At 40.2% G+C, this 17,550-nt stretch overlaps 1 protein-coding gene across 2 annotated transcripts in view; it reads left to right on the top strand.

Moving 5' to 3' along the window:
- herc4 (HECT and RLD domain containing E3 ubiquitin protein ligase 4) overlaps nucleotides 1–17,550 on the top strand; it is a 104,975-nt gene that overhangs the window by 79,913 nt on the left and 7,512 nt on the right. Inside the window, exons 20-22 of one of the 2 annotated variants that reach the window (XM_059653175.1) lie at nucleotides 1,249–1,315; nucleotides 11,607–11,689; nucleotides 14,954–15,137. In XM_059653175.1, the coding sequence (XP_059509158.1) occupies nucleotides 1,249–1,315; nucleotides 11,607–11,689; nucleotides 14,954–15,137 (334 nt within the window). Of the gene's footprint in view, nucleotides 1–1,248; nucleotides 1,316–11,606; nucleotides 11,690–14,953; nucleotides 15,138–17,550 lie in introns of those variants that run through there. The other variant, XR_009446986.1, reaches the window with a different exon arrangement.

Genomic DNA, 17,550 nt, shown 5'->3' with positions numbered 1-17,550 from the left:
CTCCTCTCATTCTTCTAAACTCCAGAAAGTATAGGCCTAAACTACTCAATACCTCTTCTTAAGACAAGCTCCTCATCTTCAGAGTCAATCAAGTAAACCTCCTCTGAACTACCTTCAGTGCAACAACATCCTTCCTCAAGTAATAATTATAATTACTACCTAAGGTGTCCCATAAGAGTCTCCTCTTGGCCGGTTCCTTTTTTTTGCCTCTATGTGCTGCCCCTTGGTGGCAACGTCTGAAAATTGTTTTCACATGCTTTCTGGCAGTACTGTATCTCGACAACTCCACAGTTGGTAAATTAACAAACTGTTTGTCCATTGTACAATACTGAATGAGCAGAAGCTTCCTGTAATTAACTTCTGAGAATGCCAAAGGCCCTACCAGAGCTGCATTCACTAGATACTGACTCCATCCTTTCTAGCTGACACCTGTGTAAGCTTGAACTGTAACTTGCAACATTCTTATCACATTTCACCATGTGGTGAGTTCTAGTCACATATCCGTAGCATTTCGTAGACCACCTGTTTCCAGTAATGTTGCACTATCTCACACTACCCAGCACAGCTTCAGCTCATCTATTGTCAAAACCCCATGCTTTTGTTACCATTGGGTATGACTCCAGGGGTCTCTAATTTGCAAACGTCCAACTTACAAACATGATCCCACAGGCAGTTTTAAAATTTAAAGATCTAGCATGTAAATATTCCTATACTTACCAATAGCAGCTATTCACCTTTCTGCATTGTGGTCCGACTTTCAAACCTCAACAGATGACACCCATTTGTAACCCGTGACTGGCTGCATTCTAATGCATTTCTGCTAGCCTCCCACATTCTAGCCCCTCAAATTTGAGGCTTGAAAATTCCACCCGTATTCTCTCTGTCTTTAAATCTAGTTCAGTCGTCACCCCTGTGCTCACCGATTTATATATTGGCTGTTGGTCAAGCCGCACATTAGAGGAACAAGCATGTGGATTTTTTAAACCAGTCCCTTCGTGGCCTGACTCTGCATCTCTGTGATCACCTGCCATCCCACAACCCTCCCAGATATGTGTTCCATTTTGGTTCCAATCACTCATGCATCCCCATTATCCTTATTACAACTGTGTATTTGCAACCAAAATATTAGGTCTCATAGATCTCTCAAATTCTTCAGTTATGTTTCTATTCACATATGTGTGTGCTGATGTCATGATTCTTTGCATTAGCAAATCAGTTAGCTTCATATCAATCGGTACTTTTGTACAGGAGCATGCAGCAATTGTTAGATTATCCAGAGGAGGCTGTGGAAGACATCTTCTCCCTCAACTTCACGGTAAGTCATTACTTGAGTTAGATTGTTTATTTGTCTTAAAATACTTCCAAACATATTTCTTGCTCTCGGTATCAAAGTCACGTAGGTGGGAATAATAACTATGTCGTGCCACTACGATAAGTTTATCCCATTTAACCAATTCGTCCTTATTAATGAGAAATTGTCAAGAAGTTCCCAATAAATACTTATGAAAAGTAACTCAGCAAAATTTGCTTCTTGCCAGCTTGGTGCTGCTAATACTGATTACATTTTTCAAATTAGATAGAGTAATCTAGAGAAAGGAAGAAATATCATAATCTCATAAGTAAACCAGAAAAGAGAATATGGGTGAATGAAGAAAATAATTACAATGAGGATTGAAAGATGTGTGCCTGAATATACAAAGAAATGAACACAGAATTGTACAGTTAGCAACTGTGGAGGAATGCGATATTTTAGACACATGATATGTTTTTGAACAGGACTGAGCTCTTAAAATTCTTGGTTCTGTCAGTTTCAGGAATGACAATGGGTTGGGGGTAGTAAAGAATTTTACATCGATAAAGCTTAGAAGGAGTTGGGAAATGGTACTGTTTCTTGTCTGTTGTAGGCCCCACCATATAGTACAACAGCGTATGGACTGTAGCAGTCTAAGAAAGCAACTCACCAACACCTTTTCAGGGGTGAAAAATAAGTGCTGGCCCAATTGGTGACATCCATGTCATTAAGTGAATAAAAAACAATTAAGGAATGGGAGGTCAACAATACAAATATGTGCTGCTACCAGTAGGATCATTTAGGGTTATTTTAAATGTTGCAAGAAAGACTGGAGCAAAGGTAATGTATGTTGGTAAAATTTGGAAGGATTTTCAGAAAATGCCTTGACTGCTTCTTGCATCCTTTTGTTGCCAGTACAGTAAGTGAGCATTGCTTGACTTAGCCCAAGGTAATGAAGTGGATTAAGTAACTGATCAAAGTAGTAGCACCTTAGGAAAATGTTGACCACAAAATAATTGGGTTGGTTATAAGAATAGACAAGTATAATGAGCCACAGAAGTGCCCCAAATAAGCAGCAGTAAAAGTAACAAGTAAATAGATCGATGGTGGAAAATCTAGAGTTAAGTAGAATTAAATAAATATATTTCTTTCAATCAAAAAGAGGGCATCAAAGCTTCTGTTCAGTTTATAAATAGAAAAATAAACTAAAAATGTACGGTACGTGAACATTCAAATCCAACAGGTAAGTGAATAACAGCATGGAGTTGGAGGAACACGGCAGGCCAGGCAGCATCAGAGGAGCAAGAAAGTTGATGTTTTGAGTCGGGAGCCTTCCTCAGAAATGCGGGAGGAGCCAGGGGCTCTGAAATGAATGGAGAGGTGGGGAGCGGTGATAGCAGGTAGATAGTGGAATGGACAGGTGCGAGAGAAGACGGACAGGCCAATTAAGCGGGGTTGAGGGGGTGTGGCTGGTCTTGGGATGAGATTGCGGAGATTTTGAAGCTAGTAAAGTCCACATTGAGACTATTGGGTTGTAGGCTTCCAAGGCGGAATTAAGAGGTGTTGTTCCTCCAGATTGCAGGTGGCATCATTGTGACACTGGAGGAGGCCCAGGATGGACACGTCTTCCAGGGAGTGGGAGGGGGAGTTGAAGTGGTTCACGACTAGATGGTGTTGTCGTTTGTCGCAAACCAAGCGTAGGCGCTCTACAAAGCGGCCTGCGAGTCTCTGCATGGTCTCATTGATGTAGAGACTCAGAGACCACTTAGTAGAGCACCTACGCTCAGTTCGCAGTGTATGGACCACAACAGAGTCACCACGCAAGGCAAGGTATCAAAAAAGAAATGTTCACAGAATCCCTACGGAATGGAAACCGGCCATTTGGCCCAACAAGTCTACGTCGCCCCTCTGAAGAGCATCCCACCCAGACCCATTTCCCCAATTTTCCCATGTCTAACCCACCTAACCTAAACATCCGTGGACACTATGGGCAATTTAACATGGCACATCTTTGGACTGTGGGAGGAAACGCACACAGACATGGGGAGAATGTGCAAACTCCACGCAGACAGTCGCCCCAGGCTAGAATCAAACCTGGGTCCCTGGTGCTGTGAAGCAGCAGTGCTAACCACTGAGCCACCGTGCTCAGTGGTTAGCATATTGGAAACAAAAACAAAAATGGAAATTGCTGCAAAAACGCAGGCCTGGCAGCATCCAATGAGAGAAGTCAGTGTTAACGTTCCAGGTCCAGTAACCTTTCTTAAGAATATTAAGAAATATTGAAAGCTTGTATGGCTATTATCATGGGGGATTTTAACCTTGTAGACTGGAAGAATCCGATGGGCAAAGGTAGACTAGATGAGAATGTGTTTAGGATGAAACTTGAGGAACAAGATTATAATTGTGAAAAGATGAGTGGTAAATCCGTAGATTGGGCAGAATATTTTTTAAAAAGCAAAGAATAACTAAAGGATGAATTAGGACACAAAAATTAAGGTGAGAGTATGCTAGCAATAAAACTAAAAATATATAGCGTAACATCTCGACAACTATTAAAGACGAGTTAAAGTGGAAATGAGTCAAGAGACTTGATAATGGCGAATAAGGAGCTGTCAGATGAATTGAACTGAAATTTTGCATCCATCCTAACGTTAGGGGATATAAGTAACATCCTAGAAATAGCGGTCAATCAGGAATTGAAACAGCTAAGGGGCTCGAAAATTGCACTCATTGGAGCAGCAGTTAGAACTGTGGCTTGACATGTCCCTGAGTCCTGATGGTTTCATCGTGGGTTCTGAAAAAGGTGAGATGGTTGATACATCGGTTTTAATATCACAAAATTCACTTGATTCAGAGGAGTTTCTTTTCAGTTGGAAAATAGCTAATGTCACTCAAATACTCAAGGAGGAGGGAGGTGGAAAGTATGAAAGTAAAGGCCAGTTAGCTTAATCTCTGCTAGGGCAAATGTTAAAAGCTATTACTAAAGATGTCATAAACAAGCATTTAGATACATTCAAGGTAAGAGTTGGTGTGGTTTTGTAAAAGGCAAATTGTTTAACCAAAATATTGGAGTTCTTTGAAAAAAGGTTCATAGTTCTTTGAAAGTTGAGATGCAAGCAGACAAGATAGTGAAGATGGTGATTTGGTATGCTTGCATTTATTAGTCCGTGCATTGACTTTTGGAATTGGGAGATCATGTTTCAGCTGTACAGGACATTGGTTACACCACTTTTGGAATACTGCATTCAGTTCTGGCCTCGCTGCTGTAGGAAGGATGTTGCGAAACTTGAAAGGGCTCAGAAAAGATTTACATGGATCTTGCCAGGATTGGACGGTTTGAGATATAGGAAGATCCTGAATTGGCTGAGGCTATTTTCTGTGGAACGTTGGAGACACAGGGGTAACCTTATAGAGGTTTATAAAATCATGAGGGCCTTGGATAGGATGACTAGCTAAGGTCTTCTCCCTGGGGTGGGGAAGTCCAGAACAAGAGGGCATACATTTAAGGTGAGAAGGAAAAGATATAAAAGGGACCTAAGGGACAACGTTTTCCCACAGAGGATGGTACATATATGGAATGAGCAGCCAGAGGAAGTGGTGGATGCTGGTACACTTATGACATTTAAAAGGCAGCTGGATGAGTTTATGAATAGGAAGTGCTTAGAGGGATGTAGGCCAAATGCTGGCAAATGACTAGATTAATTTAGAATATTTGACTGACATGGGCAAGATAGACCAAAAGATCTGTTCTCATGCTGTATAGTACTATGTCCTCAGTACAGTTTATTTAAAGTCAATGAGGAACTAGTGGATATACTGAATTTAGATTTTCAGATGACATTTGATAAGGTCCACGTCAAAGATAAGTTCATGGTATAGGGGTATCAAATGGGCATTGATAGAATTTTGACTAGCTAACAAGAGGCTAAGATTTGGCATAAATGGATCTTTTTGGCATGCTGTAGTGAATGATATGCCACAGGTACCATTGTTGAGCCCTTAATTCATCATGATCTATATGAATAGTTTAGATGAAGGAATCATAGCTATGATTGCTAAATTAGCTGATCTCTGAAATAGAAAGTAGGCTTTGAACGGGCACAGGAACAAATATAGGTAAGTTAAGTGAGTGAGCAAAAATCTCAAATATGAACTTGTCCATTTTGGACAATAAAAGAGCACGTTTTCTCAATAGTGAGAGTTTGCAAACCTTTTTGATGTGGATGGGTTGGTGTGTCCACTATCACAACAGATGTGTGTGTTTGTGCAGCAAACAGTTAGCAAAGCTAATAGAATGTTATTGTTTATTATGAAGGGAATTGAATGTAAAAATAAGGAAATGATGCTTCAGTTGTACAAGAGATTGATGAGAGCACATCTGGAGGACTGTGTACTATGGTAGACTCCAAAAACCTGAAATAGGTCGGTTATTATAAGGAAAAGATGAACAGACGAATCTTGTATCTGCTAGAGTTTCGAGGAGCAAAGAAGTAACTTGAATGAAGCATCCCAGATTCTCTGGGGTTCTTAACAGGTGGGTGTGGAAAGAATGTTACTTCTGTTGGTGAGCCTAGAACTAAGGATCACTTTTAAAGATAAGACAAATAAGACCTGTTTTCTGAGGGTTATTTCTTTGGAACTCTATTTCTGAAAAAATGCAAAAATCTTTGCCTTAAAAATATTCAGAGAAAGTTAGATAAGTAACGGGGTGAAAGTTTACGGGGATAAGCAGGAATGTGGAGTTGAGTTTTGAATCAAATCATCTGTAATCTTCAATGGCAGAGCCAGCTCAATGGGCCGAGTGACCAACTGCTCCTAATTCTGATGGTACACACCCTAGACTATTGGAAGAAGTGATGATGCAGTCACAGGCAAGCAACTTGCAAATTTTCTTAAATATGAACATAGTGTCTTTAGGTTATGGAGTGGTCAATGACACTGTGGTTCAAGACTGCAAAGGATAAATCATTTCCAGCATTTTGGTTTTTATTTCAAATTTCCAACATGCATAATATGATAATCTCCCTGCAATCTGGCATATGTTGGGAGTGCAGATTGCAGGTTACATTAATCTGCTGCTTACATGAGAAATGTGTTAGTGGTGGATGAGAAAATTCAACTTATCTCTTGTGACAAAATGAATGTGCATTTTAAAAACGAGTGGTCAGTGGTCAGGACCATAAATACTGTTGAGCAAGATTTTGGTCAAAATGGAAGAAAAGGAAGCGACCAAACGATCAGTTCCCAGAACAAGGAATCTACTATCAGCCTGAAAATTCAGCCACTCTGCCTTGGTAAGGTTTTCAGGAAGTTACAATTCTGATTTTGCCTTTTGAATTTGGACAGTTGTATTGTGGGAGAACTACTACATGCAGCAGGGAAGTGCCTTTCTGATTGCTCATTGGATGAGAATTCCAGATGCTTTGGGACCGGATGACCGGAACTTTACTGTATTTTGTAATCTCTCAGTAGTTGTAGTGTATGGAATTAGTTAGAATTTAGGAGTGCATGGCAAGTATAATGTGATTCTGAAGGGAGATTGATTTTGACAGGTAAGGAAACGCTGTGAATGTGATGATTGAAAATTCTTTTTGGGTGTATAGTCTTTTGGCAAACTCAGTGTTCACAATCACTACAGCTTTGAACCTGAACACAGCCTCAGAATTTAGCACGAGCAGATTAAAACAGAAATTATTTGTGGCTATTATACATTGTTCCAAAATAGGCTTCACAGTAGACTTGTCCAATCAGGAGCTCAATTGGCAAAGTCATCTAATCTGGTGATAGCTTACTGTTTTCACTTCTGCATCACTGTTATGAACCTTATTAAAAATTGAAATCTTAAGCTTAGTAAAATGTAACTTTTTATTGACAATTTGAGTGACAACTACTGAACAACCAGTTTGGACTGGAGAAATATTGCTCTGTTTACGTGGAATACTTCACTGTTGACTGAAAAATACAGTTTGTACATGGGATTTTCAGCTGGCTTTGGACGAGACTTCTTGAGATGCCTGTTGTAAGAAATCAGCTTGATAATGCTAGGAAGAATATTGGTTCAATGCTGGTTAACAGAAAACCATTGGAATAGATTGCTGTACTCAAACAATAGTATAGTTGAAAATTTTATATCCAGAGGGCCAGTGCTGGATGCACTTTAATCTCTCTATGGATTGTTTGGGCTTGGATAAAAGAACAAGGTTTTGAAATTTGCTGTTAAGAGGGACTGTAGACATCTTTAGGGAGATAAAATTGGGTTCAGTTGAAAAGAAGATATCAGATATATTGTATGAAAGCATATGAGAAGTAAATAGTGGAGCAGGAAAGATGACACCTCGGGCTGGGACCCTTCTTCAGATTTTTCTTTTGAATAAGGGTCCCAACCCGAAACATCAACTCTCCAGCTCCTCTGGCCCGCTGTGCTCCTCCGGCTCCACAGTGTTGTCTCTGACTTCGGCATCTGCAATTCTTGCTATCTCCAGAAGTAAATAATGACTGTGGATGTACAGAAATTTAAGGGTTCGAGTCTCTGAAATATGTGTAAGTAGATAAAGCCATTTTTAAAAAGTGTCATTTCACATTTTACAAATAGGGATATGCTGATTTGGCAATTTTGTAGTGATATTCCATTATGTTTTGAGAGTCAGCCAAAAGTAGCAAACTCTGCATAAATCAAGCTGTGCATCAAGGCACAGATTTATATGCTACTGTGGACCCAAGGTAGCAGAATTTGTTGATTTTCAGTGGGGTGTTATGCATTTGGGTGAAGATATGACTCCCAGTTCAATGGCTGAAATTTTCTTTATGCTTATAATCGAGAAGAATAATGTAGTGACGTCGGCCAGACAATCCATAAGTCTTCGTATTTGAGTTTCTGTGTGTGTAATGAGTGTAAAAGAAGTATAGAGTAGGATATGTGTTATTTTTGTCCTCACTTTCAGCTTGGTCAGATTGTAGAGTTTGCTGTCTGACCTAGTGTGCAGCTTAAACTTCTTCTATATCTGCAAGGAAGGTAAAGGTCAGGAGCTTTGAGAAAATTATACCCGAGCCTGTTTAACTCCATTTGTCACCCTGAGACTGCTGGACATTGTGCTGTCAAACTGTTCAGGATGAGATTCCCTTCTATCACAAGGTTAGAAGTGAGTATGTTTGCTGATTGCACAACATTCAGCACCATTCACGACTCTATGGATTGGTTTAACATGGTATTTCAGTGCTGCAAGATGTGGACAACGTCCAAGCTTGGGGGATGGTAAATAATTGTTAGCATTCCTGCCCCACACATGCCAGGCAATGAGCATCAATAAAGAAGCTAACCACCTCCCTTTAACATCCAATCGCTGAAGCTCCTATTATTTTTGGAGTTACCATTGGCCAGAAACTGAGCTGGATTAGCCATATAGATACTGTAGCTACAGAAGTATGTCAGAGGCAAGGAATTCATTAATAATTCATATCTTGACTCCCCAAAGCCTGTCTGCTGCATGCAAGGCAAAAGTCAGAAATATAATGTAGTGGACTACACTCAATTTGCCTTCACAAGTGCAGCTCCGATAATAATTAAACACCTTGGCACCATCTAGGGAACTGCAGCCTGTTTGATTTGACACTTCAAATCAAACACCTTCAGCATTCAGACCCTCCACGGCAGTGATGCTGCTGTGTGTACTGTCTACAAGGTGCAGTGCAGTAGCTCAGCAAGGCTTCTTAAAAAGCATTTTTCAAACCCAAGCCTTCTACCATCTAGAAGGACAAGGACAACAGATCATAGGAGCACTGCCCCTTAAAGTTTCCCTCAAGTCTCACAACATCCTGACTTGGAACTATACCACCATTTTTTCATTGTTGCTTGATCAAATACTTAGAACTTCCTAATAGAATGGGTGTACCTTCTTACCACAGTCTGCAACTGTTTAAGAAGACAACTCAGTACCACGTTCTCAAGGGAAATTAGAGGTGAGCAGTAACTACTTCCCTAACCCAGTGATGCCTATGTCCCTTGGTCAAATTAAAATGAAACTGCAAAGTTTTGCTGAAAAGCTGATTTTCTTCAAACCTTTGTAGAATCATACTCGGAAATTTACAGAAAAGAAATGGCCCTTCAGTCTATCAGGTCTGTGTGCCAGTCAGAAACAACTACCTAACTATTCTAATCCCATTTTCTAACACTTGGCCCACAGCTTTATATTTCTTGGTGTCACAAGAACACATCTAAATACTACTAAAATGATATGAAGGTTTCTGTATCTACCACTGTCTGAGTGAAGTGAGTTCCAATGTTCTACCACCCTCTGAGTGAGAAAAATGCCCTCATGTCCCCTCTAAACCTCCTGTTCCTTGTCTTAAATCTATGCCCTTCATTATTTTATACATGTAAATTATGTCCCCCTAGATCTCCTTTACTTCAATGAAAACATCCCCAGTTTACCCTGTCTCTCCTCCTAACTGAAACTCTGTAGCGTCTCCAATGCAATCACATCCCTGGTATAATGTGGAATTGCACGCATTACTTTAACTGTCCTGCTGTAACAGTGTTGAATGTTGTAGTGAAGGATGGCATGGTGGCTCAGTGGTTAGCATTGCTGCCTCACAGTGCCAGGACCTGGGTTGAGTTTCATCCAAGGATGATAGAGGATCTGGATCGGCGCAAGCTTGGAGGGCCGAAGGGCCTGTTCTTGTACTGTAATTTTCTTTGTTCTTTGACTGTCTGTGTGGAGTTTGCACGTTCTCCCTGTGCCTGCATGGGTTTCCACCTGGTGCACTGGTTTCCTCCAATAGTCCAAGGATGTACATGCTAGATGTATCAGCTGTGCTGAGTTGCCCATAATGTTCAGAAATATGTAGCTTAGGTGTAACACAAAAACGGAAGTTGCTGGAAAAGCTGAGCAGGTCTGGCAGCATCCGTGAAGAAAAAATTCTCTGTTCTGTGGCATGGTCACCAGACCCAAAATATTAACTCTGATTTTTCTTCACCGATGCTGTCGGACCTGCTGAGCTTTTCCAGCAACTTCTATTTTTGTTCCTGACTGATGGTATCCGCAGTGATTTCGGTTTTCATGTAGGTTAGATGTGTTAGCCATGGGAAATGCAGAGTTACAGGGAAAGGGTGGTGGGATGGATCTGGGTAGGATTCTGTTTGGTGGGTCAGTATGGACTTGTTGGGGTGAAGGACCTGTTTCCACACTGTAGGGACTCTGACTCTAGGCTCAACAAAGGTGAAGAGACTTGAATGTGGAATAAACATTTAACTGATTCTTAGGACTGAGCCACCCGTTTGAGGCTAGGATATTCAGCACCTTATATGGCTGTCAAGCATGAAATAGCTTGCAATAGCCTCAAGGAAGTTCAACAATTTTCTTCGCTGTTTAAAACCCATTCTGGCCATATCATGGAAAAACCAAATGACAAATATGCCAAATATCTCAATGGAAAAGCTCTCAAACATGAGCACTGAGCAAGCAGAAGTGAACATGCTTGCTGGAGCACATTCGCATACTAAACGGATTTCTGTAGAGCAACTTAAACGGAGACCTACAAACAGTAGTATGCCCAAAGCTGTGCTTCAAGGATGCTTGAAGCTAATATGATGGCCTAGACATTTTACACTGAATCTCACATTTGCAAGACATTAACTGATGACAGAGGAAAATGGTGATGCCACCTGTGATCCAGTATGCATCGCCTTGGCAGGCAGGCCATACAGTAACTTGGCAACAGCGTAAAGCACTATATTGATGCAAGTTGATTTTCATAGTGTCCCTTTTTATATCTCAATTTCTATAGTAATTTAACTTTGGGTAGGTCAGTCTCTTTTCTGCTTTCAAGCGCTATGGTATTTGGGACTCAGATTTTCAGCCATTCGCAGGACTGCATGATTTATTGAGTTTCCAAATTTTAATCCTTGAACTGCAGTTTTCTGAAATTGTCAATCTGTATTTCATGGGATTGGCACTCAGCTAGAAGGTACCTTCTTGGTACTTTCTAAAACATAAAGGCACATAATGTTGGGTTTTTCATTTTTTTTAATATGGCATCAATGTGCTTTTCTATTCCTTACGAGATTTCAGCTGTGTAAGATTAGGTTAAAAGAGGGAAGAGAACCTCAAAATCTGAAATTAAAATAGAGATGTTAAAAATAGAAGCCATCATGGATAATAAATCCAGAAAAGGCACGCAAGAGGCCGTGGTCTCTCCTTACCTAGGTGTATTCTATATGGTATGGGGTAGAATTCCTTTTTCTTCTGGGAACTGAGTGCAGTGACTATTTTACATTTGTTGGCAACTTTTACATGCAATTTTCCATCTAATTAAACAGATTGCAGTAGAAAAATTTGATGTAACTGAAGTTAAAGAGTTGGTTCCAGATGGTGCCAATATTCCTGTCACTAAATATAACAGGTAAGATGACTTGTTCAGATACACTGCAGAAAACTACTAGCTAAAGCCTCATGTACTTTTGTAAAAGTTTCACCTTGTTTGCACATGTTCTGTTGATTACAATAATTGTGCTTAATGTAAGGTGACACTAAATGTGACTGTTTAATTTTGTTAATTTTTATTATGGATATTATCAATTTTAAATGGACTCAAATGATGATGAAAGATAAATGTAAATGCTTTACTTGTCTGCATTCTTACTTGCCTGTAGAAATTTACACATGGTCAGATCTCCACTCGACTAGATTGTGGGGAGGTGTGAGAGCGAGTGAGTAGTGCACTTAATGCTGTTTAAAGGGAGTACAAGAACCCTTCTTCCCCCGAACAGCCAATCAAGCACTATTTTCTACTTTTTCCTTTATTTCTTGGTGATCTCTGTCATGCCTTGGATTGATTTTTTTTTAAAAAGCTGGCTCTCAAAGCATCCCGTCTCTTCCAAGCTTAGGTATTGAAAATACAATCTACCTTTAATTCAAAGTTGGCTACTTCAAATTGTCTGCTAATTAAAACTGAAGTTATGCAATGTATATTTGCAGTGTCATTAAATAGTTCACTTTGAAGTCAAATAGTCACTTGTAAGAACAGACCTTGAGCATTGCTGGAAAAAAAACATGCACGCAAAGCTTTTCGTCTTGCACTTATTGGGACAGACGCAAGAGTGCCATATTATGAATGGAATGACAATTTATTCTTCGTGAGGAAGACAGTATTGTTTGATTTCACAAATCTGTTTGCTGTGTTGCCCTGAAGAATTCAGCAAGGAGTATCTCAAAACTTTGAGCTTTTATACGACGACAACACAAGTGTTTTCCATTAATGGGATGCTTCGTCAAGCCAAAAAGATATTCTGCCTGCCACACAAATGAGCAATGTCTAAGAATTTTAGTGCCAATGTGATGCCAAATCTGTAGGCTGTTCATCCCAACGACTGGCAGATTGTATCCAGCAGCACATCCCTTCAACTATTTGGAATAAACAGTGTACTGCCCATATTCAACTATCTCATGCTTGTAAAACTCAGCTGTAATGTCTAAAATTAGATTCTATTTGGGTAACAAATTTCTGATAATTATACAACAGCCAATTTGAACATTATCAGTTGGGCTCTCTGTAGGTTTGACTTATGGTTGCTGGAAGCTATATCTATTCATATGAAGCAACCACTCCTTTAGGTAGAAGAACATGTACAAACCATTCCACCCTTTTTGAATTAAAAGTAGGGTATGAGGGACAGTAGCTCCCTTGTTCATTTGCAATCCTAACATCTTGACCAATCATAACAGTCAATCACCAACTTTTTTGATGTAGTTTAATTGAAAGTAATGTTCTTGATATATCAAATGGCTTCCCCATACAGCACGGAAATAGGCCCTTCGGTCCAAATCATCCATCACAACCAGATATCCTAAATTAATTTCGTCCCATTTTCAAGCATTTGGCCCATATCCCTCTAAACCCTTCCTGTTATATATACATCCATATGCCTTTTAAATATTGTTGTTTAACCAGCCTCCACCACTTCCTCTGGCAGCTCGTTGCATACACACAGCATCGTCGGCATGAAAATGTTGCCCCATAGGTCCCTTTTAAGTCTTTCCCCTCTTACCTTAAATCAATGCCATCTAGTTCCTCCACCTCAGGGAAAAAGACCTTGGCTATTCACCCTGTCCATGCCACTCATGATCTTATAAACTTCTATAAGATCACTCCTAATTGAATACCTTTAACCAAACTTTCCCATAACATCTAATGCTCTTGGTAATCAGTAACCTATTAATCTATTCTTCAAACCTACTTAAACTAGCCTTTCATAGTCCTCTGGATAGATTATTCTAAAGATTCACAATCATCCACACCTTCTGACCTCGCGTACAAGAATACTGTACGCATCTGTTTCTCCTACCATATTCGCATTTTTACACCTTATATTTCATCTGCCACGCTCTTGGCCAGTCACTGAACCTATCCAAATCCTTCTGCAACTGTTTTTACATCCTTACAACATACATTCCAAATTTAGTTTTGTACCACTGGCAAATATGAAAAATTACATTTGGTCCCCACTTCCAAATCATATGAGGAGCTGGGGCCCAAGTATTGATCCTTAAAGTGTTCCACTCATCAGAGTCTGCCAACATGCAAATGACTTGTTTATTCCTACTTTGTTTTATGCCTGTTAGCCTATTCTTAATCTTTTCTAACACATTAGCTCCTATCCTTTAATTTTGCTAACCAACTTCCTATGAGGCACCTCATCTGAAAATCTAAGCATATGATATCCATCAGCTCCCCTTTATCAATTTTGTTCATAGAATCCTTTTGCAAAAATAAAGTTTGTCAAACATGAATTTCTGCTCACAAATCCATGCTGACTGTGCCCAGTCAGGTCATCATTATCCAAGTGTTCATTTATCATGTCCTTTATAATAGATTCTTGCATTTGCTCTCTTGCTGATGTAAGACTAAAAGATCTGTTGTTCCCCATTTCTCTTGATCTTTTAAATAAAGGGGTGCCGTTTGGCAATAACTTGCCCATCTGACACCTCAATGCTTATACCTCAATTATCTTATGCATTTAGCATCTCTTAGTAGCTGTCAAAGTGGCTTTAGGAATTTGAGCATGTTATCTGTTGGAATACAGTTGCTTTTACCACAAAAAAGGGGACATCCTAACTGGTTTCCTGCAGTAGAAACATTCTGAACAGCCTAGACTCAAGTCTGGCTGTAAAATTTCATTTATATGTAAATAGACCAATTTTTAATAGGATTGCTGTTAGTGGGACCTTTTCGATGATGACCAGATGATGTGGGCCAAATCTTTGTTTCCAGAAATACCCTGACAGTAACTGGTTCAGATTTTGAAGAAAATCTAATGGCAATCATTTATAATGAGAAAGAGATGACACCATCATCTGCTATTTGCCACTGAAAATTTGACAGGTAGCGATTCCAATATGCAGTTATGAAGTGTACTCACTCTTGCCCAGTCTCTCTCAGTGCAGCAGATAGGTAGTATAACATTTCATCTATTCTTTAAAAGTTTTCACACCAATACGTAGAGTGCAGTTTTACGAGGCCTTTGGGCTCAATATCGAGATTTGAATTGACATCTTTGAAATCTTCTTAATGGAAAGGGAAATAGTCTGCTTATGTAGATATTTACAGACTCTAGTGGCAGTATTTATATATAAGTCACTTTAAAAAATGTTGCTTGTATATTTTCAGGCAGGAATTTGTGGATGCATACGTGGACTATGTGTTCAACAAGTCGATTGCTCCTTTATTTGATGGTTTCTATGAAGGTTTTCACAAAGTGTGCGGTGGAAAGGTACTTCAGCTCTTCCAGCCTAACGAATTACAGGCAATGGTGATTGGAAATGCAAATTATGACTGGAAGGAATGGGAAAAGGTGAGTGTGACCGTTCCTGAAAAAGCATGTTCCAGAAATTTTGAGGAACGTAACTGATTTTACTTTAGTGTTATTTGAATAAGATTCCAACTTTGAATAAGTGCAGTGCTGCCAAATTGCATACAGGTTTTTGTCTAATGGTTATATGTTAAATGTGAAATGCTTAGCAATTACAAGTGTCCACGTGTTTTAAATCGCACAAATAAAGGTTAATGTAGTTATTTGTGGAAGTCAATCATGTCAATGCTGAAGTTCCTCAGCATATAGTCTCCTGGGCCAACTCATCTTCACTAATAACTTTCCGTCTGTAATAAGATCAGAAGCAGGATGTTCGCTGATGCACAATATTCAGTATCATTTGAAAATCCTTCAGTCTTGGAGCAGCATATTTCCATAGGTGCCAAGACCTGGATAGTGCCAAAGTTTGGGCTGTTGGTGATAAGTAACATTCATGTTGTGTGTGCCAGGCCAATACCATCTCAGACAAGGAGGAAATTAATCCTCTGCCACCAGTCCATCACTGTCAACATTGTAGTGGTTACCATTGACCGGCAGCTGAACTGGGGGTGAAGGAGCAGGTCAGAGGCAAGGAATTGAGTGGCAATTAACACCTCGTGTTGCCTCTGTGCATCGTCAACAAGGTATAAGTCATGAATGTGATGCAATACTTCCTATTTGTCTGCAGATGCGGCTCCAACAGCACTCAGGTTTGACACCATTCAAGACAAAACAGTTGATTTGGTTGGTATAATATAGTGTGGAGCTGGAAGAATACAGCAGGCCAGGCAGCATCAGAGGAGCAGGAAAGTGGATGTTTCGGGCCGGGACCCTTACCTGACCTGAAGCGTCAGCTTTCATGCTCCTCTTATGCTGCCTGGCCTGCTGTCTTCCTCCAGCTCCACACTGTGTTATCTCCGACTCCTCCAGCATCGACAGTTCTTACTATCCCCATTTGATTGTTAACCCATTTACCACGTTACACATTTGGGCCCTTACCACCCATGTACAGTGGCAGTGGTGTGTGTGTTCTACACTGCAGCAGGTTGCCAAGGCCCCTTTAGTAGTACATTCCAAAGCTGCAACCAGTGCTACCTAAGAGTAAAAGAGTAGCAGATACATGATACCACTGCCAGCTTGTTCCTCGGTAGGCCACACACCGTCCTGACTTAGAATTCTAACACAATTCCTTCACTGTAGCTAGTCGTATTCCTGGAGCTCTCTTTACAGCACCCCAAGGACTGAAGTAGCTGATTATCATTGAGGATAATTAAGGATGGCCAATGAATGCTGGCCTAGCCCCCATCCTGTGATGAACTTAGAAAGATACTTCATGATAAAAGATCTTACTAAATTTAAAGTGAATTCTTGGCCTGTACCAAGCAGTGGGTGCTCAAAACAGAATCTGTTCTGCTGGCGATGATGTCTACGCAAGAAGCCTGGACCTTACTCTCCACCACAGGTATCTTTAAATTGATATAATTGATCACCACCTGATGGCTGTGGGCATTGACTAACGTGAATTGCTACTAGTTTCTGCCATTGTGCAACTGACTGAAAACATCTTGCGCAACTTGCATTAAGTTATCACACTAACTGGTCCCACCTGTGTCTTCATTAGGGGCCATCTACTGCCTTACTACTGCTTTCAATTCTTGTGTTCTATTAACAAGTCATCTTAAAGGGTTCAGAGGAGGTTTACCAGGATGCTGCCTGGACTGGAGGGCTTCTCTTATGAAGAGAGGTTGACTGAGCTCGGACTCTTTTCATTGGAGAATAGGAGGAGGAGAGGGGACCTAATTGAGGTATACAAGATAATGAGAGGCATAGATAGAGTTGATGGGCAGAAAAGGCTAACACGAGGGATCATAGTTTTAAGCTGGTTGGAGGAAAGTATAGAGGGGATGTCAGAGGCGGGTTCTTTACACAGAGAGTTGTGAGAGCATGGAATGCGTTGCTAGCAGCAGTTGTGGAAGCAAGGTCATTGGGGACATTTAAGAGACTGCTGGACATGTATATGGTCACAGAAATTTGAGGGTGCATGCATGAGGATCAAAGGTCGGCACAACATCGTGGGCTGAAGGGCCTGTTCTGTGCTGTACTGTTCTATGCTCAATGTTCTAAACAGCAACAGCTTGCTGTGCGTAGGAAATACATAAACTGTGTATAGATATAAAGTTCCTCTAATGTAGCAAAATTTCACAACACACCTAAGTATTTTTTATCTACAATATTCTTAGCATATTCAGAGAGAGGTATCAGGACATGCAACCAAAACTGAAGTCAAAAATCATGTTTTATGGGTGGTTTTTCTATGTTTCTAACTTAAAGGAAGACATCAAGACTGAGAGATTTAGGAAGGGAATGTAGGGCAACACCAGCTGGAAGTATGGCCACAATCAGGGAATGGCAGAGG

Source organism: Stegostoma tigrinum, chromosome 20 (genome assembly GCF_030684315.1).
Source record: "Stegostoma tigrinum isolate sSteTig4 chromosome 20, sSteTig4.hap1, whole genome shotgun sequence".
Classification (NCBI taxonomy): domain Eukaryota; kingdom Metazoa; phylum Chordata; class Chondrichthyes; order Orectolobiformes; family Stegostomatidae; genus Stegostoma; species Stegostoma tigrinum.
This window is presented reverse-complemented; position numbering and strand designations above follow the sequence as displayed.